Below are 20,625 nucleotides of genomic sequence, written 5' to 3'. Positions count from 1 at the left end.
AGGCAGAAAGTAGGTTTAGAATAATATTTTGAGTGTCTCTGTCTACTTCATTAAACAGTCTATGGTACTTCATTAAGATGTAGCCTTGTTAGGTCAAAAAAGAAGCGATTCAGATAAAACTCAGCAATGGAATCATGGTTAATTTATATTTTCTCCTCCTTCACCATGTAGTGTCATACCTGTAATCATTAGCTTGTCTCATTGTTTGTCAATTCTGTTCTATTTGATGTGGAGGCCAGGCCACCTACAAAGCTCCTTAAGAATGAAGAGGATGAGCAAAGGGAAGAGGAAGAGGAGAAGGATCTCTCCATCCCAGGCTCATCTTACATGAAGTTGATTGCGCTCACTTCTACTTCTGTTCTTCCAGGTAAATCATGCTCAAACTAAGGTCAGACATCTGGCTTGGCCTTTGCAATACACCTATGCTAACACAACCAGCTTTGTGGGGTCCATGGCTGGAAGAAGAAAGTGAATCTGGGAGGATGCTGTAAACCTTTCCTCTGGTATTTTGATACAATTTGACTCTTTAGCATTTGAGCTCTTCCTGACATCGCTGGTGAAGCAGGAGATGAGCCATATGCCGAGAGGGGTATACTTTTCTGCCCTGAGGGGGGGGAACCTGCGCTCTGACCAGGGTAAAACAGTAGCAGGAATCCCGTCATTCATGCTGAAGACCTACGAGAAAAATAAGCAGCCTGGACTCAAGCCTGGACTGGCAGGTGATTAAATCCATCCTCCATTTTCAATATGTTTAATTTTGTAGTTCTTGTTCCATATTCAAAGTTGTTGTGTATTTTTGAGTTGGGTTTTGTGTTCTTGTTCAATATCTGACATCAAGCTCATACATTTATCGTGGTGTGTGTGTGTGTTTTAGCTGGTCTGCTGCTAAGCTATGAGCTGCCTGTGCAGATGGATCGTAACGGCAAACCAATTGATCGCTTCCTCATCAGCCGAAGCCGGAGCTACCAGCAGACCCTGACAGCTCTTATTCATGAGGTTTGTATAAACCTGTGCTTCCTCTGCATCTCAAACATTTCTTTTCTTTTCTGCAGTTAAAAATCTACCTCCTGTATTCTTCTGAATTTTGCCATGCAGGTTAACATTCAGCCATCTGAGTGGCACAGGGCCCTCCTCTTACCACAAGCCTGGAGGGGCTTCATGAGCCGAGCTTTCCATGCTGTCTTACAGGTTTGTGCTTCTGGCACCTGACAGATTTAGTACATATTTAAAGAAGAACTGCCTGCATAACATTCTCCAGGCAGTGTTAAGTAGAGTAAGGCAAAGGTTTAATTTCATTATAAACTGTGCCATGACTCGTCTTTACTTTGCTTTTACTTCTGGAAATCCTTTAAATTAATAAATTCACATTATTTTTAAAAATAAAACATTTTGGCACATCTGGTTTACATTATTTATTTCTCATCATTGCTTTACTTAAGGTATATACTTTGAAAACTCCACATCTGACAAACTCATACAGTATTTGTGTTGTTGTTGTTGTTTAAACCCTTGCATGGTAGAGTTGTATTTGTAGATTTATGTTGTGTTCAGGGTCGACGTGCTGACTTGGAGATGCAGCAGAAACAAGGCAAAGAAAGCCCAGAGGAGCTGCAGTACAAACAGCACTGTGCCTGGCTGTGGTAAGCTTCACTCACACAGACAAACTGCTACCTGTAATATACACACAACTGTAAATACTCTCAAATACAACAGGTGCTTCAGAACTGTCTTAATACAAGTGTCAAATACAAACAAGACACACTGTGATAGAGTAAGACTGTCCAACAAAACAGTTTTTATTATACAGCTGGGAAAATGGTAAATCTAAACTTTGTTCACCATATTTTAGACATTTTTATTTTTAAAGAGTGGCAAATGGAATCATTAATTTCATCTCATGTAAATGAATAGCCTTGGAAATGGAAATTTGATAACTGTGATTTTCATTAGGACAGATAATGGATTATCTGGATACTACACAAAAAGATATTTGTAATGTTTCATTCTACTATTTTACTCACTGCAGGTTGTACTAATTCAGAAATTCTCTGACTGAGCAGCAAATCTTCCTGTACAGTGCGCAACCATGATGCTTAGTTTAGAGCAAAATAAATAAATGTTGCACATAGTCTGAATATCACTATATTAATTTCTACTAATAGCCCTGGGGGTGGGGTGGGGGGAGTAAAACATCAAGAATTCAAATACAGGAGAAAATGCCATATTTTTACTTTTACTTTTCTTTTCATCTATTTGATATTTTTTGTTTCCATTGGTAGATACATTTAGACAGAAAACTCTCCATCTAGTTTGACAGTTTTCTCTGGAGCTAAAAACAAGGAAGTATGTGTTGAATCTCTCTCTCAAACCTTTTCCATCACCTCCATGTTTTCTTCTCTTTCCTCTCAGGGCCAGAGATCAGCTGGCTGACGTCATCAAAGCTGCTACAAAGTGAGTTTTCCGTTTGATGTTGAATTGATTTTTCTGATATTCAAGATTAACTGTGCTTTGCGCTCATCAGGGACAGTCCTGTTGTCCAGGGAAACTCCATTCTCGCTCTGAGCAGCCTGGCTGCTGTCCTTGCTAAATATGAGAGCAACCTGCCAGGTGAAAGAGATGGGAACCTCGGGGTAAGTTAGCTTCAAATTAATTTAGATTTTAATTCATAGCACTGGGTAGCTGTGCATATGCCTGGATGTGCTAGTGCCTTGTAGTCAGGCTGCTTCAAAAAACAGTGCATTGAGGAGTCTGACAACCACCTTACAACCACAACAGTTGGGAGGGATGTTTCTCCATCACCCTCCCCGTGTGCAAGTGCACCTCAGCCAATGTGCCGGAATTGGTGTCTGCACTGGTTACGGAGTCAAAGGAGTCTGAGTTTGACATACTTTATACCTGCCAGACCGGTCACATATAAAGGGAATAACAACACTGATACACTAACAAATTACAATGAATTAGAACTACAGCCATTGAAGAGAAACAAGCCAGATGGATCCAAAAAGTTTAGGGCTAATTAAATACAAAAAAAGAATTTGTCTAAACTGATTAATTCCCTGATCTAATGGGAACTTCATACAGCTGGACTTGGACTTTATGCATTAAGGCTCTGCTGTGTGTGGCGGGTTTTGTTTTTTTCCAAATAGAAATAAGAAATCCCTGTCCCGCACTAGTGAATTAGAACAACTTCAGAAATATTAGTTTAACATGATGCTGTATATAAAAGGTTACATTAATAAGAATAATGTTTTATCATTGTTGATATGCCTTTGTAGGCTGGACCAGAGTTCGTGCCTACAGCCAGCTGGATGTCCATGGTATTGGACACGCTGCTCAGCATCATCAGCAGCAGCTACAAGGCCAGAGGGCAAGTTTTCCCATGGTTCCTGCATGTAAGTGCCAGATACCATTTCTGTGCTGTGATTGGCCAGTGACTCACACACAACCTCTGGACATCCTGAATGACAGGCAGTACCAATGAATTATACTCATGAGGCCTTGAGGTTTGACTTAAAGCCCATTCAAATTTATTTTAACGTGTGTAAAGTACTGCAGATGTCAGGCGGTCTGGATCTGTACCCAGATGCCATTTTATCCAGACCTGTTACCCAAAATTAGCTTTTCTAATTTTAGAGTTTTCCAGCCTTTGCCACACCAGCAATTTGCTGCCTCTAGAGTCAGATTCCCACAAATCAGACACCATAGAGAAATAAATAAAGATATAAGAAGTAATATATAAGAAGGACAGAAATATCAAATCAAATCAAATCAGATTTATTTGTATAGCGCCAAATCATAACAAAGTTACATCAAGGCACTTTACATATAGAGCAGGTCTAGAACAAACTCTTTATAAATTTATTTAAAGAGACCCAACAGATCCCCTGATGAGCAAGCACTTGGCAACAGTGGCAAGGAAAAACTTCCTTTAAGAGGCAGAAACCTCGAGCAGAACCAGGCTCGGGGGGGCGGCCATCTGCCTCGACCGGTTGGGTTGAGAGTGGGAGGACGTGAAAGGAAATGGAAATAGAAAAGGATGTGTTCAAAAAGTTAAGATGTGAAACTAGAAAATTATTTCAATTTTTCTAAAATGAAGCACTTTGTTTGAAGGTACAAATTTTTCAAAAATGCCTAATGTTTTTTTTGTTTTGTTAACAAGCAGTTATGACATAGTGACTAATGTGGAGAATCAGGGGAGCACAGTTGTAATGACTCATTCCCCAGTCAGAGGAATGTGGGAAGAGAAGAAAATATGACAATTACCAACAACTCATTTCACATTTTTGCAGAGACATGAGTTTAGTGTCTCAGACTTGATACAATTGACACACCCTTTTTCCCGCAGCGTTCCTACTCTGGTGAAAACACAGCCAGTGCCATAGCCCGCTCCTGTGCTAGTCTGGCCTTGTCCTTGCTCGTTCCGGTGCTGGTAGTTTGGCAGAGGGATGGTGTGGCCCAGGTCTTGTCAGCCTTGGAAGCTGGCCTGCCATGCTCACCCACCGCTGATGACTCCCAGGCTATACAGTTTCACTCCGGCCTTGCGCTGGGGATGGTGCTAGCTAGCCTGCACCATCAGTTCCTCAGGTGGGGAGTCTGTGAATTCAACCCCTTCACTGACAAATTTCTCCCAGTGAGGTCTCACCTGCCTATCTCTGTCTTTCAGTGATATCTCCTTCCAGAAGGACACTGAGCTCCTCATCAAATTCCTTGGTGCCCTGGAAAATTGCTCCTTCAACCCTGACATGGAATACAAGTTAGTGATCTGTCTATAGACATGATGTGTGAGTGTATGTGGTCACTATAGTGTATACTTGGAATACTCTCAAAGACAATTCAGATATTTAGCATTGGAACATTATCATCCGCATTTTTCATTTGAGAGATGTGGTAGAAAATCTGACTTTGAAACACTACAGCCATCCTGACTTATACTGCCTTTACATGTGTTAAGAATATAACCCCCCTTCTGTTCTGTCATTAGCACTGGCTGTATGTTGGGTCTGGGTCTGGTGCTGGCAGCCTTATGCAACAGTGGGCAGAAGGACAGTTCAAGGACAGTACATGTCACTCAAACACTGGACAAACTATTGTCCAGCTTGCAGGACAATTGTGGGCAGGGACGCATGATGCAGGAGGTAAAACAGTTGCACACAATTATTGTCATTCTGCTTTCACGCATAACAATTTGGTCTTAGAGTGAAAAAGAAATAAGAAAAGAGTGAATCTCTAAATAAAATGTAAACAGGCCCAAAACTTACAGTAAAACAGATTTGAATGATTTTGACTGTGTTATGTATAGGTCTTGGCGTACTCTGTGGCATGTGTGGGTGTCTCAGCCTTCAGTGGCGGTCTTATAGATGCTGCCAAAGCTGAGGAGGTCATGAACACTCTGCGCACCCTGACTGAGGAGAGCCAGCAGGTCAGTAATATATTTGCTGGGAAAAGGAGGAAGTATTTGTGGACATGTTAAAAGTAGAAAGCAGAACTCTGGGCCTCCTGCTAAACCTGTGCTTGGTAAGCAATTGAAAATTCAGTGTGTCCTTCACAATCAGTTCATAATTAACCTCTAGATAATGTTCTGCTATAAGTCATTGTCCTGGTGTAAAATCCCTTTCACTTTATTGATTGCAGGAAGTTTTCATTTCTGCCTCTGTCTGTGGCCTGAAACTGAATATTGCTACAAAGCACTTGCATCAAAATTTTGCTAATTTATTTCTGTCTTGAGTTTGTCAAATAAAATGTGTCAGGGTATATATTTTAAATATCAATCTTTGTAACGCTGATATTAATATGTGCCTTTGAATCGAGGCACATCAATGTCGTCTAGAATCCACCGTGTAATAGTATGTGTTGTCTTGGATGTCATTTGATGCTGACAAGAACCTTTCATAGCTTAGGGTAGCACATATCATAAACGCTATGAAAGGTATTGGTGATGAACTAAAAAGTGTCACTGCTTGTGTGAAGACCCCAGGATTCTCCCTAGCTCTGGGGCTGGTTGTCCATGGCCTGTCACTGTCTGGTCACGGTAAAGCAGAGGACATCCACCCTCGCCTGCTGGCTGCCTGGATCAAGATCTTTCTTACTGAGGTACCGAAGCATGACCAGAGAACTATCACTGTAGATTGACACACTTTGGATTCAGTTTGTTTTACCCAAACCCAAACTGTGTTTTTAGGGTTGTCCCACTATGCAGCGACTGGCTGCTGTCAATGGGCTGGTGGCTCTAGCGGGATCTGAGAGTTACCTCATTCAGGTGAGAGATGCAGCTGCCGGTCATTAATAACAAAGCCTGTGTGATTTGGACACACTGAGAAGAGAAAGTGTTGTTGTCATAATCAGAAATGATTCAAGGCAACAGAGGGCATTGTGAGATTTGACTGCGGGTAAAGCTCTAATGATACAAATTACAGTAGAATTTCACAAAGACGCATCATTTTCACAGCGGCATAGTGGATAGTGCTGCTGCCCCGAAACAAGCAGCTTGCAGGTTTGAGTCCCGGCCTGAGGCCTTTCTGTGCACAGTTTGCATGTTCTCACTGTGCCTGTGTGGGTTTCCTCCCACCGTTCCAAGACATGGATTGTAGGTTAATTGGTGACTCTAAATTCTCTGTGGGTCTGAGTCTGAGTGTGAGTGGTTGTTGGTCTCTGTCTGTCTCTCTGTGTTGGCCCAGTGATGGACTGACGACCTGTCCAGGGTGAACCTGCCTGCCCAATCACATTGGGCCAGGGCAGGTGGGATTGGCTCCAGCATCACATCTGACCCGGAAATGTATAAGCGGTAGACGATGAATGAATGAATGCATCAGTTTAATTGTCCTGATCAAGCTCCTGGTCCTGTTACTTCTCACTGTCATAATGTCATAGCTCACTAAGCATCTGTGGGAAATAAATAGATTAGAGTTTTGAATTATGGAGTGAGGTTTTTTGTGGTTGGAAGTCATAATTTGATTTGAAGTCACAGTTGCAGTAAATGTCTCAGAGAGGCTCAGGTAAGCCACTGTCATCAATCTCATCTAATCTATTTTATTTAACCTCCATCCATCCATCATCTCTCCACATGTATCCATCCACCCACATCTAACTATCTTGGTTGATCTCACTGATGTAATCTAAGATATGAATGTTTTGTTGGTCAATGTCTGTGTTTACAGCTGAGCAGTGATGCAGAGCTTTCAGCCGAGCAGCAGAGCAGGCTGAACGAGGTCATTCGAGCCATCACACAGGTGTGTTGCGAACTGTGCTATTTGTACAGTTTGTTGAATTACTTACTCAGAGTCTAACTCTGTTTGGTTACATGGGCTCATGGGCTCAGTCCTCATAAGTGTGGATGTTTTGAAAATGATGTTTGTCATAGAGGGAGTATCAATGTCACCATCATAGATATCCTGGGCCGGTTTCTATGGATATACACTTGATCCTCTGAGGATTAACCTTTTCTGTTCCTCCTCCAGTGATATCAACCTAAATGTCACAGTCTGTTTATTCTTCTTTTTGTACTTAAGTCTGTTTATTCTTCTTAATGTACAGTACATCAGCCTGTTTTTATGTCTTTTCCAGGTCATAACGTTCTCAGGAGCCATTGGTTTACAGTCAAATAGCGCATGTTTGGTGGGTCATTTACATTTGGCCCATATGTCAACCAGCCACAGTCACACAGCAGGTAGGCACAGCAGGGAGGAAGTCAGGACACGGCAACAATTCCTTTTATTCCTTTTTCTTTCTTTGTGCTTTAGACCTGGTTAGTGTCCACCTTTTAAAACGTTGCTCTTTGGTGTGATGTTTTTTATGTTATGTTATGTTGTTTTTCCTGTGTGTTGTTTACTTCAGTTCCTAAGGATTTCAGTTACCTCTCAGAGAGAAGTGTCATCAGATCAGTAGTTGACTTCATCTCAGAGGCTGGAAAGAAAGGTTTGTAGATCCACAGATGTGAATTTCAGCATTCACTCCATACAGTTGTTTTTTATAAGTTGTGCCTGCAGTGTATCTTTTCCTGGATTGTTATGTGTCATTGAGTATCTTGAGAAACACCTATAAATAAAATGTATAGATGCTGTATGTAAGTGCATTTTCACTTGATTACAATATGATGATCATTTCATTTTTTTAAATGGATGGTCCCATTTAAAGAAAAATAGGCATAAAACTTGTGGCCGCCATGGGACTGACAGACTGTACCACCCAATCAGTTCAAAGTACAGAACAGTTTAGTTCCAGCCCTCACTCCTCCTCAGCTCTACCTTCTCCTCCAAATATGGGGTCTTCTGGTTTCCAAAAAAAAAACAAAACAAAGATGGCAGTTAACAAACCAATAGCTGACGTCACAGTGGATTGGTAATTGCATGGAACCAGTGGCCACTAATGCAAACTGCAACATGGCTTAAATGTGTTGAACTGATGTAATTTACTGGCAATACTCCACTTTTTCCCATTTTTTGCTGATATGGATGAAATTATCCTTACACTCCATTTTGTAGTGGTCTAAGTGTAGGTCTTAGAGTCAAATGTGTTTAATAGTACTGAGGCAAAGCTGACTGGCTTTGATATTTACTTATGTTTTTGAACTTGTTTACACCCAGGTCCAGAGTTCTCTCCTCCTGCTCTGGTGAAGACTGCTCTGGTCCCCTTTGCATCAATTGGATCCAGTTTCCAATACCCGCCCTTAAACTGGAGTGCTGTCCTATCTCCACTGATGAGGCTCAGCTTTGGTAACAGTCCTCACGTGGTCAAATATTCTATCTCAACAATGAGTGGGGTGGAAGCAGAATGTTGAACTGCGTTGTTTTCAACAGGAGAGGACGTGCAGCATCAGTGTGTGGTGCTGGCAGCCAGTCAGGCTCAGTCGTCTCAGTCTGCAGCTCTCTTCCTGGGCTCCTGGCTCTCTCCTCCCCTGGTGCATAGTCTAAGTGTAAGTTCCTCTTGAGTTCAGCTCTATAGACCTATCAAGTATCAAGATCATGTAGTGACATAAAATCTAAATTTCCTTTTGAAGCATCACCCAAATGTTTCCATCTACTCCGGAGATAGAAAATGACGATGGAGGCATCATCTTCCTCTTCCCCTGCAGCTTTACTCATTAAGTTCTCAATCATTCATTCAGTTGTAAGGGTGTTGTTTGACAGAGGTCAGAAAGACAAGGTCCACTTATTAGAGTATATATACAGTATATACAGGGTTAATGTGATGAGTTTCAACCCTGTCCCTTTGTCTGGGGTTTATCCTCAGTAAAAACCACTTTGAATTTAGAACACTTGGCAGTTCTCTTAAGATTCAAGTTACATACTGCGACATACCATCAAGGTTTGATTCCAATTAGATTACACCGCATATTCCACCCTATGATCATGTTTTACGTCATGGCTGCTCTGATCAATTGCCATCTATAGGTGTCACTATGCAACAATGAACTCAATATTATTTGACCCAGGGATCATTTTAGCACACAGAAACTACTTGTACAGAGAGCTTATGGGGTTTTTTTTTTGTTTGTTTTTTTTTTTTACAATGTGAAAGAAAATGTCAGAACTACTCTAATCTTACATTTCTTCTAAATAACCAGCAGCCTTCCAAGAGAAGATAAGCTATCATCCCTTGATGATGGCTAAAAATCAAGAGATTAGCTATCAACCCCCCATTAACCCCCCTTACGATCCCTTACTCACTACCACTTTTAATGCTGCTGCTTATGTGCCAATCGGAGAGGACTATGGAGACCTTGACTTCCTGTTTTCATCCTGCAGTATCAGACCCGGGCTCACCTGTATGAGACCCTGGGCTTGTGGATGAAGCATGTGACAGAGGACAAGCTCCAGGTCTACATGGAGAGTCTGGGCCTGCAGCAATTCCAGGAGGACGTTTGGCCCCAGCATCTGTCCTTGTGCCGATCTCTCCTGCAGGGTCTTGCCAAGGCCATGCACCTCCCAAATCCTCCCAATAATATTTGGACCCTCCTCTGTTCCACCACAGAGAAGATTTTCACCCTCCTGCCAAATCAGATAAAGGTAGAAATGTCTTTTCTTTTCAACTGACTCTTTGTCTGCCTCCCCTCTTTCACTGCTTTTCATGCTCACACGATGACAGACCATACTTATCAAGTCTCATCTTTATCAATGATTTCAACCTCAAATCATTCCACTCATTAAATCAAATTAGGCATTATGTGGAAAAAGAAAACCTCAGCTGGTGTGTTGAATGTCTGTTGGTGATGTCCCAACAGGCTCAGAATGACTTTCATTCTGGTCATTCATAATGGACCGTCAAAGTGAACGTTCAGTGTTTGCTCTCCAGCTGCTTCACATTCTTTTATTGTTTCAGCTGAAGATGTTTTGTGTTTCAGGGCGCTGAGGTGGATTTGTACACAGGTGTCTCCAGATGTCTGTCTGAGATGTCTGACACAGAGGTGGATCGAATTACTCGGGTCACAGAGGTGAAGTGTGATGTTCCTACTGTTGCCTGTCTTTATGCGAAGCTAGGCTAACCACAGCCTGATTCCAGCTCTCGGCTTAACGTACACTCACTCCCAGAGAGCAAGCAACTACAGTTTAATGCATTAATAATAACAGCAATGATTTCTGAACTCTTCAGTCTGTTTACATGAACAGAAGCCTCAACATCACTACAACTTGAAGCAGCAGTAATTAAAGAGACGGCCATGCTGTGAAGTAAAATTTGTTAACGTCAGGAGATAGTGCTGCTGTCCTCCCATTTTAAGAGACATGTTAAAGCAACATTCAGAGGATCTGCTGAAGTAATAAAACGGCTGGTGCAAAAGTTAAATGTGCTCAGTGAGCATTCATTTATATGAAGCACATAGCAGAAGTAACACTCCAATTTTATTATATTTCCATAATAAAAAGACAATAAACACATTCTGATTCTGATTATAATGCAAAGGCAGTATAGCCATCAGTTCAACAGTTGCTACTGAAGTTCACTTTTCAACCTCAGTCTAACATACCAGATTTAAAGCCACTTTTCGTTTCTGATGGTTGTAGGAAAATGAGACAAATAACATGTCCAGATCAGATATATAAGGACACCCTCAGTGTATACCAATTCAGGGGCCGAAGCCTTTGGAGGACACATTTTACAAAACATGGTCCCTGAAAGCCACATAGACCACAAAGTCCATAGTGGTCTGCAGAAGATTTTATTCATCTATCTTCACCTGCTCTCTTATTTGCTGAGTGTGGTCGTAAGCCACCCAGGTTCTCCCCAGCAATGACCACACCACCACTGATCTTCCGCAAGATCTCTATTCACTTGAGTATTTTACACAAAGTCATATATCGTCTTGTTGCTGCTCCCTCTGGTGAGCATCCTCCCTGTACTCCTTGTCCAGCCACTACTAGGTAGAAAGAGCCCATTAATACTTTTGTATAGCTGTCCTTAATCCCTTTCACCTGGGGCTGGTCCTTCAGAGCCAGCCCTGCCCTGTCTCCCCCAAACCATGCCCACCTCCACAAAGAGTTTTAATTTTGAAAAGTGATTCATCACTGGCACAAAGTGAACTATTGTATAAATCGGGCCACAAAGGATCCACCCATTGAATCTTTTGTTTTCTCAGGAAGTGAAAGACACATTTGAAGGAGCCTTTGAAAAGCCTTGTCTTACAACCATGATGCAATCAACCAGTCAAACACAGTGTCATATTCCGAGAGCATATGTGTATTACGCATTTTCATAACTAAACACATTTACTTTAAAATGGTCTCTTTAGACTCAGATGGAGAAGACGTGCTTTGTCCTGGCCTACCTGGCCTCTCAAGGCAGAGTTCCGCTCCTGGCTCTCAATGATATCATAGCTGGGGTGCTTCGTGGTTGGCCAAGCCACAGAGTTGGCTGGATTCTCCTGCAAATGTTTTATCAGTGTCGCTTCGCCAGCAACGCCAACACAGGTTATAGTAGAGAGTCTCCTGCTTTCATTGAGCTTTCACATAATACTCAGAATATTGGAGGGGTTTCCGAACACAATGTTTTAATGATTTGTTTGCGCACTGTGTGTCAAAGGCGTTGCCAGACGAATGGAGTGGCTGCTGGAGCTGATGGGCCACATCCGAAATGTTGCCTATGGTGCGACCCCTGTTGCATGCGGAGACACCAAACTGGTAAGTTCTTGAGCTCTGTGTGTGGAAAGGATGATTCAGAGCTGAGGGAATGTAATCAATACGATCAGCATAATAAGTGTGGACCTCTGAAGGTGAGTGTTTCATGGCTCTTTGGGGGGAAGAATTTGTGGTTCATGAGTTGGAAATTGAGGCAACTGAAGTAAAAATATAAACACATTTTACTATTATGATGATCATATCTAAAGTTCCTCCAAATATATTTTAAATTGTGTGAAATTCTCTTCGGTGATTAATATTTAGTTCTGCATTGTTCAACTGCATATAAAGGAATTGAAAAATGGACATCTGGGTTAGTAAAAACTGAAAACTCAGTAGCAGAAGAGGTGTGGTGGTAGAGAAACTTAGACATCGATGAACAGGCTTGTTAGGTAAAGACTCGGCTAAAATCAAATCATTTAACTTTTTTTTCAGTGAAAATAAAACCATAATTCAACACCATAGATGAAATCACAATGGGACTTTTTTGCGTCACTAACAGATGGACCAGAATAGTTAGCATATTTTATTTGTCTATGCCGATTCTTAGCTTGTAATTGGATGTGGCTGACACAGTTTCAGTGGTTGTGGTAATGCTAACTCTGGTTAAGGTCAAGGTTTTCAGGTTAATTGAGCGCCGGCTCCTGTGACCACAAGTTAACAGGACTGGATCCATTGATTTGTAATGCATGACTCCCTGACTGTCTGAACTGGTTTTTATTAGAGCATCATTGATGGCGGCAGTTTCTTGATGTTGACTGATTATATGATCAAATGTTTTTGATCATGTGAGGGTCTCTCAAATGTGATTACCATCAAGTGGTGTTGTACGGAGTAGAAATGGTTAGTTGTTAAACTGCTAGTCATGAGTTACATATTTTTTTGTAACTCTTGTAACTTGTTGAATTCCCAGAAATAAGTAAAACTAGTCATTGGACCAGATCCAGCAAAATTCTTTCCATGCTTTCAATTTTGAGGCACTATTTCGCTGAGTGGATTTCATCAATTTTTTCCCTGCAGGCTACAGACTTCCTGTTCCAGGTCTTTGCTGCTGCTGTAGTTTCCTGGGGGGACCATGCCATGCCCCTCCTCTATGGCATCAGGGCCCACTGGTTTCCGTGGCAACCAGGTTCCAAGCCTCAAGTTCTGCGACACAATTTGTATGGGGAGGAGTCACTCACTAACCATGCCCTTCCCCAGTGCCTGCTGGGACTTTCACACAGCCTGGCTCTTCTTTTGGACAAAGAGCCCTGGATCAGCCAAACACAAAAGGTCAGCATCAGTCCACCGACGATCATCCACATTCTCAGTCTGAAATTCGGGGCCCCACTGCATGCATGGTCCCAGCTGAGTAGAAGATACACTTTTGTTGGATATAGTTTATAATTGTATTTATTTTAAGCTTAATCCATTTTTTAGACAAAAAAAAAAATGTAATGTTTGTGTGTGTTTTAGTTCATAGACTGGCTTCTCAGCATCACAGAAGCTCCTGATCAGAATGTTTCAGCTACAACCACCAGCACAGCTAAAGGTGAGGAAGACACACAGCATCTCATACATTTAGACACGTATATAATATACACTGCTGAGGCATGCCAACAGCAGCTCTGCAGGTTGACTTCAAAAGGCAGTAAAGATCTGCAGGCTGCAATGATCATACAATGTGAATTTTGTATACACAAAAATCTGTAGAGGCACCGTGGAGCAGTAGTCAATGAGCAGCTCTTAGTTTCTTTTTTTGTGTTGTGACCCACATTTGGTAATAGACACTGTGACATCACGCCAACATGTAGAAAATGTAGCAGCCCTCTACTGCAGTCATAACACTGAATATTACAGTATTTGAACTGGACTGTAGGGGGATAGACAGACACACCAAATATCAGCTTCTGATGGTGCCACTGTGGTGATGGTTTCCTTTGGGCTGATGGGGACAGAGTTACAGTCAGTCTCATCAGGTTCCCCAAGCCACTTCTTTCCACTTAGCCAGCTTTGATACTTGGACCCAAAAAGCATTTTCCCTGTTTAATCAGTGTAAAAACAAACCTATGAAATAAAAAAATACTCATGGAAACAGAATAGTGACATTCATTCATTCACCTTGTACCACTTATCCATTTCCGGGTCACAGGGTGTAGGGGAGCTAATCCCAGCTCACACTGGGTGAGGGCGGGGTATAGACCAACAACCACTCACACTCACATTCAGACCTACGGACAATTTAGAGTCACCAGTTAAACTAAACATGATGTCTTTGGATGGTGGGAGGAAACCAGAGTACCCAGAGGAAACCCAATGCAGGCACGGGGAGAATATGCAAAAAGAAAGGCCCCAGGTTGGGAACCGAACCCATGACCTTGTGGTGCAACAGTGTTAACCACTACTCTGCCGTGTTGCCCAGAGTAGTAACATTTGAAAACAAATAAAATGTAATGATAATCTGAGAAATGTTCAAATGAATTAATTTGATTGTTCTATGTTCATTGTTGGGGACTACGGATGAAATTTAGCATTATGCTAATTCCGGTGTATTTATACTACATTTTGTATGCACTGTCCCGACGTAAAGTAATTATCATGGAAATGCAAAGTTGTTTGTTAACCTGGATACATCTGAAATAATTTTTTTTCTATAGGCAACACCAGCTGCTGCTCTGGCATCTGGACTGTAAAAAAAGAATTCACCATGGAAATAAGACATTAATCTTGGCTAAAACTAACAATAATGAAAGGATGAAATGGGTTCTGGTGAGAAACAGAATGTAAACACAACTGGAGACCCACATAACATCCATCCTTTTACTCTTGAATCACACATTCACCAGAGCAAGAAGCAGATTGTTGTCAGCAGTGATAAGTCCCAGTTTGTGTAGAGGAGAAGTTTATCTGATGTGATCTGTGTTGTTCCAGCTGCTCTGTTGGCTCTGAGGTCCTCCACTGAGTTCAGGAAGAAAGCTGTGTGGACCAGAGCTTATGGCTGGTAACCGAGAGTGGACACAACACGGTGTAACCACGGCAATGCATGCAGAGGGTCTTCACCAGAGTGTGGATGTGGAAACAGTTATGCGTCAGAGTTCGGTGACAAACTGATTGACTGACAAGCTTCTGGTACATCTTAACAGGAAGGCATTTTGACAAATAATATTATGTTAGTATTAGTTTTATGTTCTGCTGCTTTTTGGCCTAAATGTTAAATAAACATTGAACAAATCTGTCCCACCGTTCCCTCTCCTCTTTGATCCATTCACCCTCATTTCCTCTTCATCTTCTTATTCCATTTTTCCAGGTGGTGGTGTCTCTCCTTTAGCAGCTGCCACACTGTTACAGAGGCTCCTGAAAGGACAACACAGCTGTTAGTGTGTCAGTAGTTGTTTCATATTGAAGCAAAGACTGATCATCACAGCAAATGTTCTACATTAAGTAAAAAGTCAGCCGCATATGAATGGTACCTGTACTTCATCAAGCAAAACCTAAATTGTATTATGTGATAGGTGTACTATTACATTTAGGGGCAGTAAATTGTCTATAGTCGCCTTCCCTGAAGTTGGTACGTGTTGAGGCATGATAAGCCACAACCACTATCCTGTGTGATTCCAGCCAGAAACCTGTCAGTCAAGTCAAAACCCCCCTTTTTTTTCCTCTTTACATCTATACTAAGTTGTTTTTGTACAGAGATAGTCGGCCTATGGTTAGCCTGGTATAAATACTGGAGGTTGAGCTTAAAGCTAACTGTGTGATGTTTAACGGGTGTATTTAGCATGTGTGGTGGATAGTTGCTTCTGCAGGAAACTGGTCATAAGTCATTTGGGTCCAACCCTTAGGGAACCATTGCTCCCTGTATGCTTTTTTAATGTTACATGAATGGACCTGCATTTATTTAGTTATTCAGGAGAAACTGGCTCATAAAAATCTTCAAAAAAAGTTGCTGGTGTTTCCGGTTAAGTATTGTTCATATTAACCAAAGCATCAATGTAACTGATCCTCTGAGGTTTCATTTTCAACCAAAGTGGCGGTCTGACCCTGCAAACCACATCAAAAAGGTTTTATGTGCTGGAAGGTTTTCTAATCAGACAAGAGTGTATCCATCCACCCTGTAGTTCAGTACAACCTCCCCAGCTTTAGCTCTGTTTTCCAGATATTGTCAGTAATGATTTTGGTTGTGGACGCCACAGATACAGTGGTACACAATTTGGCGACCTCACTTAAACAATAAGACTTTAGGAAGTGCACACGCTTGTAAGGAACACTTGTAGCACATCACTGTATCTAAAAAAAGACTCATCAGTATCTAACATATCTAATCTTACCAAGAGCGAGCAGGGGCAGGCAGCCCATCAGGACAATAGGGCCGTGTGTGTGTGTGGAGTTCAGTGCAGCAGGCTCAATGTAAGGCAGGGCCTCGTATATAGTGACGCCTGGGAATAAACCAAACCATTATAGGTTAGGTCAGCAGAAATGGAGCACACAGAACTTTTAAAAATTGTAATATTAAATATGAAGTTGTATATAAATACAAGTTGTTTACATCCCAGAACCTGAACCTCATCAGGTTCCCCAAGCCACTTCTTTCCACTTAGCCAGCTTTGATACTTGGACCCAAAAAGCATTTTACCTGTTTAATCAGTGTAAAAACAAACCTATGAAATAAAAAAATACTCATGGAAACAGAATAGTGACATTCATTCATTCACCTTGTACCACTTATCCATTTCCAGGTCACAGGGTGTAGGGGAGCTAATCCCAGCTCACACTGGGTGAGGGCGGGGTATAGACCAACAACCACTCACACTCACATTCAGACCTACGGACAATTTAGAGTCACCAGTTAAACTAAACATGATGTCTTTGGAAGGTGGGAGGAAACCAGAGTACCCAGAGGAAACCCAATGCAGGCACGGGGAGAATATGCAAAAAGAAAGGCCCCAGGTTGGGAACCGAACCCATGACCTTGTGGTGCAACAGTGTTAACCACTACTCTGCCGTGTTGCCCAGAGTAGTAACATTTGAAAACAAATAAAATGTATTGATAATCTGAGAAATGTTCAAATGAATTAATTTGATTGTTCTATGTTCATTGTTGGGGACTACGGATGAAATTTAGCATTCTTGCTAATTCTGGTGTATTTACACTACATTTTGTATGCACTGTCAGGATCAGGACAATAGGGCCTGAGACAAAGCTGAGAAATATTTTAATAGACCCTGAATATCACAATGCAATATAAACTACACAGAAATTCTTATGTTTTTGTTTTTGTTTTTTTTGTTTTAAACAACACAATATCATGTTGTTTTATGTTACAGGTATCCAGTACAGGTCTCTTATTTCTCTTCTTAGCCTGTGTGTCTCTTCACTCAATTTTGTTTGGCTGCCATCAACAGCAGTTTTCTCTCTCACTCGCTCACTCACTCTCACACACACTCACTCACTGGAATGTGCTTTCCTCACACACTTCCTGACATTTTATCATCAACTGAACTTTGCAGACTCATTTCCTGTATACACACTGACGTTCCTTACACAACGACAACCTCTGATGTGAGGCGGCGTCAGTAAAGTGAAGTTAAGCTCTTATGGCGCCTCCATCCATGTGTTGATTTTTGTCTAATCAGCCAGTCACCTTCAGTGGCAACTGACAGGACGTATAGGGGGATCCAAAGTGTGTAACGAGTCCACAGCATGGCAGTGGAGGGTGTATCCATCAGACACAGCAGTTCGTGTGGGTACCTGCGATCACAAAGCACACATGTTGAATAGAGTATCATACAGTAACGTACTGTATTCAATCTGTAGATAAACTTTTTTTTCATCTTTTGATTGTGTTGGCTCTGTGTAGAGAAATGAATTAAATTATGATCTATTTTGCAGTGACTTACATGGCCGTAATGTCAGAGGCATTGCTTATAGTTGTGAACTGATGATGCCCAGCTCTCCTGGTTTTTCAAAGATTTACTTTGTTGTTTTAAGCTGCGAATTAATCTGATTTATCCTCTGATGAGCATGATAATTCATCGAAATCAGGCTAGTTTGCATGAACATGTCTTGTCAGATGTCCTAGGAAGCTCAAGAAGGCATGAAATAAAATGAGTGTGTGTACCGTAAGAGGTCCAGAATGTTCCACAAGAAAAACTGGACACACACAACTGGTTTGCCCTGGATCTCCTCCAACAAGATGACCAGGACCAGCAGGAGGTTCTTCTCCATCACCTGAAAATGGCATCCGTAGTCTAGCAAATGTCCAATATCTGAAGGTCTTAGGATGGTAAACCTGATCATAGGATTTATAAATTCACTGAGGTTACTCACCTGTATGAAACGAGGTAGGAGTCTGGCTTTCTCAATCCCATCTGCAATATGGAAAAGTTCCAGGATGGAGAGTAGCTGGCAGAGACTCATCACCAAGCCAACAGAGTAGAATGTGTCTGCTAAGGCATCTGCAATGTCCAATAATAAGTTTACCATTCAGTGACGCAATGCCTCATTCCCATGCTGAGTTAAACCAGTGCTGGTCCGTCCAAACTTCTCATATTTAAGCTCACCTCGACCAAATGTGAAGTACCTGGCTATGGTATTAGCCAGGATCCATGTGTGTCCACAAAACTGCAAGAGGTTGTATGAGAAAATGTAGGCAAGTCTGAAGCTGAACCTGCAAATGAAAAAAAATCAAGTTTATGCAATTTCACTATGAGCCTTGACAGTCTGGACACAGGGGGAACCAGTCAAAACCAGCGTCACGGCACACACTCACAAACTGAAGAAACCCCGCACCAAGAAGAACGAAGACATAATCAACATTTGCTGCCATATTTATATATTAAAAAACATTAATATTTAGTAAATTAACTTTCATTTTAACCCATACACTTTATTTTCTGTCTGTCTGTCTTCAGCTTTTATTGGAATTAAATGAAATGCAATCTGTTTTATATAGTTGTTGACTTCTAGTGGCATACCCATTAGTGATGCTGTTTCCACTGAGTGAGTGTGTCTAGGTCCCGAATAGCTAATTATTCTAATTTTATTCACCATGTCCTGAAAAAATTTGTGTCTGTTTAGCTGCTGAATGCCACTCATGTCCACCTGCAGCTCTGTGTTGGCCACTGAGCAACTCCTGTCCCCTTAAATACAGTGAGGCAGCTGAGTCTGGAACTGCAGGACTCAGATCCTGCCACTATGACTTGACGCTGATTGCTGCTGTCATCATGAATGACTATTATTAACCAGCATAACAACCAGCCTGACAGTTGGAATACAACAGTAAAGGCAAGTGTCCCTGGAATCTCTCTCTCTCTCTCCCCTCTGTCCCTCATCTCTCAACCCAACCCCCCTGAGGCAGAGTAGCCCCCCACCAGCCCACATAACTAATAACATTGTCAGGTCTTGACTTGTCCACTTAAATGTCCTGGCCATTTGATCATCGTCATGTTTCTCTACAAAATGTTTAGAATTAAGAATATTTGAATAGTTTTATTTCATTTTTATAAGAATCTTGATGCGACTTAAATTTTTGTATTTAGGGCTAAGGTCTGCCACTTTTATCTACATCTAAAGAAGGAGGTTGTGCAGGTGCATGTTAGTACCTGCACAACCTTCTTCAGATCTTTGACTAAGGTACAAACAAAAAATTTACACAAACAGGGACATAGTCATAAATCTTTTCATGAATGACAGAATAAAACACATGACCAGCTGCTGCACTGAAAGAGAATGGAAACGTTTATACTCTTAATTTGTTCACTCTGAACTTCCCCTTGAACAGAGCTTATTAATGAGCCTCTGTTGCCGATGACATTGGCATGTATAAGGATCGCACACCCCTCTCCACTACTCACTGCAGATAAGAAACGAATAATTTACAGAGGATTTAAAACTTGGAGCATGCACATCAGGCATGCAGAGATACAAGTGATAACAAGCCTACAGTGATAAAGCTGTTTGTACATGTTACACTGGCTCGTCCATCAATCTCTGAAATGCCCTGATAATACAGAACATTCCTCCCTCAGAGAAAGTTCAGGTCAGTCTTAAAGACTCACTCACATTCTCCTTCTTTTGCCCGTTTGGTTGCAGGTGAGAGGACCAACTCGGAGCTTCTGTGTGAGTCCAAGGAGAGTCATTCCTCCAGCTGCCTTCTGAGTCTCAGTGCAGCAGTTTTCTCCGTCTCACTTCATCCTCCCTCGCAACTGGAAACACAAAAATGCTGCAATGTTTGTGCTTTGTCGGGTTTCCTCAGGCTGATTGTTGAGCAGTTGGTGCTCAGTGGCAAGGAGGAAGTGGATTGTTCCATGTGTGAACGTCTGACATCAGATAGTCCCAGCCCCCTCCGCAGAACTACAAGCTGTCAGCCAAGAGCAGTGAGATCAGGAGAATCATACACACACACTGCATGTCTACATGCAGCTTGTTGGGATTAGCAACACAAACAGGTTAAAGCCTTTTCACATCAGCAGATAGAAAGTTACTTACTCATGGATGAATCGTAAAGCAAGCTGGGGCCTGGACCTGGGCCTCGAATCTTCT

General features: G+C 41.8%; 2 protein-coding genes across 8 annotated transcripts in view; one reads left to right on the top strand and one right to left on the bottom strand.

The window, feature by feature from the left end:
• Positions 1–15,318, top strand: part of focad (focadhesin) — a 41,925-nt gene extending 26,607 nt beyond the window's left edge. For all 3 annotated transcript variants that reach the window (XM_029525898.1, XM_029525899.1, XM_029525900.1), the window contains 26 exons: positions 235–367; positions 531–719; positions 875–996; positions 1,096–1,188; positions 1,552–1,640; positions 2,410–2,451; positions 2,522–2,630; positions 3,276–3,392; positions 4,346–4,584; positions 4,664–4,753; positions 4,982–5,135; positions 5,300–5,419; positions 5,968–6,090; positions 6,179–6,256; positions 7,155–7,226; positions 7,561–7,663; positions 7,831–7,911; positions 8,580–8,708; positions 8,793–8,908; positions 9,741–10,001; positions 10,337–10,426; positions 11,720–11,897; positions 12,010–12,107; positions 13,125–13,376; positions 13,560–13,635; positions 15,015–15,318. In XM_029525898.1, the coding sequence (XP_029381758.1) occupies positions 235–367; positions 531–719; positions 875–996; positions 1,096–1,188; positions 1,552–1,640; positions 2,410–2,451; positions 2,522–2,630; positions 3,276–3,392; positions 4,346–4,584; positions 4,664–4,753; positions 4,982–5,135; positions 5,300–5,419; positions 5,968–6,090; positions 6,179–6,256; positions 7,155–7,226; positions 7,561–7,663; positions 7,831–7,911; positions 8,580–8,708; positions 8,793–8,908; positions 9,741–10,001; positions 10,337–10,426; positions 11,720–11,897; positions 12,010–12,107; positions 13,125–13,376; positions 13,560–13,635; positions 15,015–15,088 (3,228 nt within the window). In that variant the 3' untranslated portion in view covers positions 15,089–15,318. The remainder of the gene's footprint in view (positions 1–234; positions 368–530; positions 720–874; positions 997–1,095; positions 1,189–1,551; positions 1,641–2,409; positions 2,452–2,521; positions 2,631–3,275; positions 3,393–4,345; positions 4,585–4,663; positions 4,754–4,981; positions 5,136–5,299; positions 5,420–5,967; positions 6,091–6,178; positions 6,257–7,154; positions 7,227–7,560; positions 7,664–7,830; positions 7,912–8,579; positions 8,709–8,792; positions 8,909–9,740; positions 10,002–10,336; positions 10,427–11,719; positions 11,898–12,009; positions 12,108–13,124; positions 13,377–13,559; positions 13,636–15,014) is intronic.
• Positions 11,119–20,383, bottom strand: hacd4 (3-hydroxyacyl-CoA dehydratase 4). Of its 5 annotated transcripts, none has more exons than XM_029525904.1 (8): positions 20,146–20,383; positions 18,645–18,751; positions 18,412–18,539; positions 18,203–18,312; positions 17,726–17,832; positions 16,412–16,519; positions 15,325–15,437; positions 11,119–13,451 (listed from the first exon to the last, which is right to left on the bottom strand). In XM_029525904.1, the coding sequence occupies exons 1-7, from the start codon at positions 20,220–20,222 to the stop codon at positions 15,355–15,357; spliced, it is 720 nt and encodes a 239-aa protein (XP_029381764.1). In that variant the 5' UTR covers positions 20,223–20,383; the 3' UTR covers positions 11,119–13,451; positions 15,325–15,354. The 5 variants fall into 5 exon arrangements, with proteins under 5 accessions (XP_029381764.1, XP_029381762.1, XP_029381763.1 ...); XM_029525902.1 differs by lacking the exon at positions 11,119–13,451 and adding an exon at positions 14,890–15,218; XM_029525903.1 differs by lacking the exon at positions 11,119–13,451 and adding an exon at positions 14,890–15,137.
• Between the last annotated feature and the right edge of the window lie 242 nt (positions 20,384–20,625).

Source organism: Echeneis naucrates, chromosome 18 (assembly GCF_900963305.1).
Source record: "Echeneis naucrates chromosome 18, fEcheNa1.1, whole genome shotgun sequence".
Taxonomy (NCBI): domain Eukaryota; kingdom Metazoa; phylum Chordata; class Actinopteri; order Carangiformes; family Echeneidae; genus Echeneis; species Echeneis naucrates.
Note: the sequence above shows the minus strand (reverse complement) of the source record. Positions and strands in the feature narration are given on the sequence as shown.

Excerpts from the sequence above, each read along its gene's own strand:
- hacd4 (XM_029525904.1), bottom strand. The coding sequence starts at position 20,222 with ATGACTCTCCTTGGACTCACACAGAAGCTCCGAGTTGGTCCTCTCACC. Across the intron at positions 18,752-20,145 it reads ACGGGCAAAAGAAGGAGAAT|GTTCAGCTTCAGACTTGCCT; the intron begins GTGAGTGAGTCT and ends TTTCATTTGCAG. Across the intron at positions 15,438-16,411 it reads CCTGCCCCTGCTCGCTCTTG|GAGCCTCTGTAACAGTGTGG; the intron begins GTAAGATTAGAT and ends TTGTCCTTTCAG.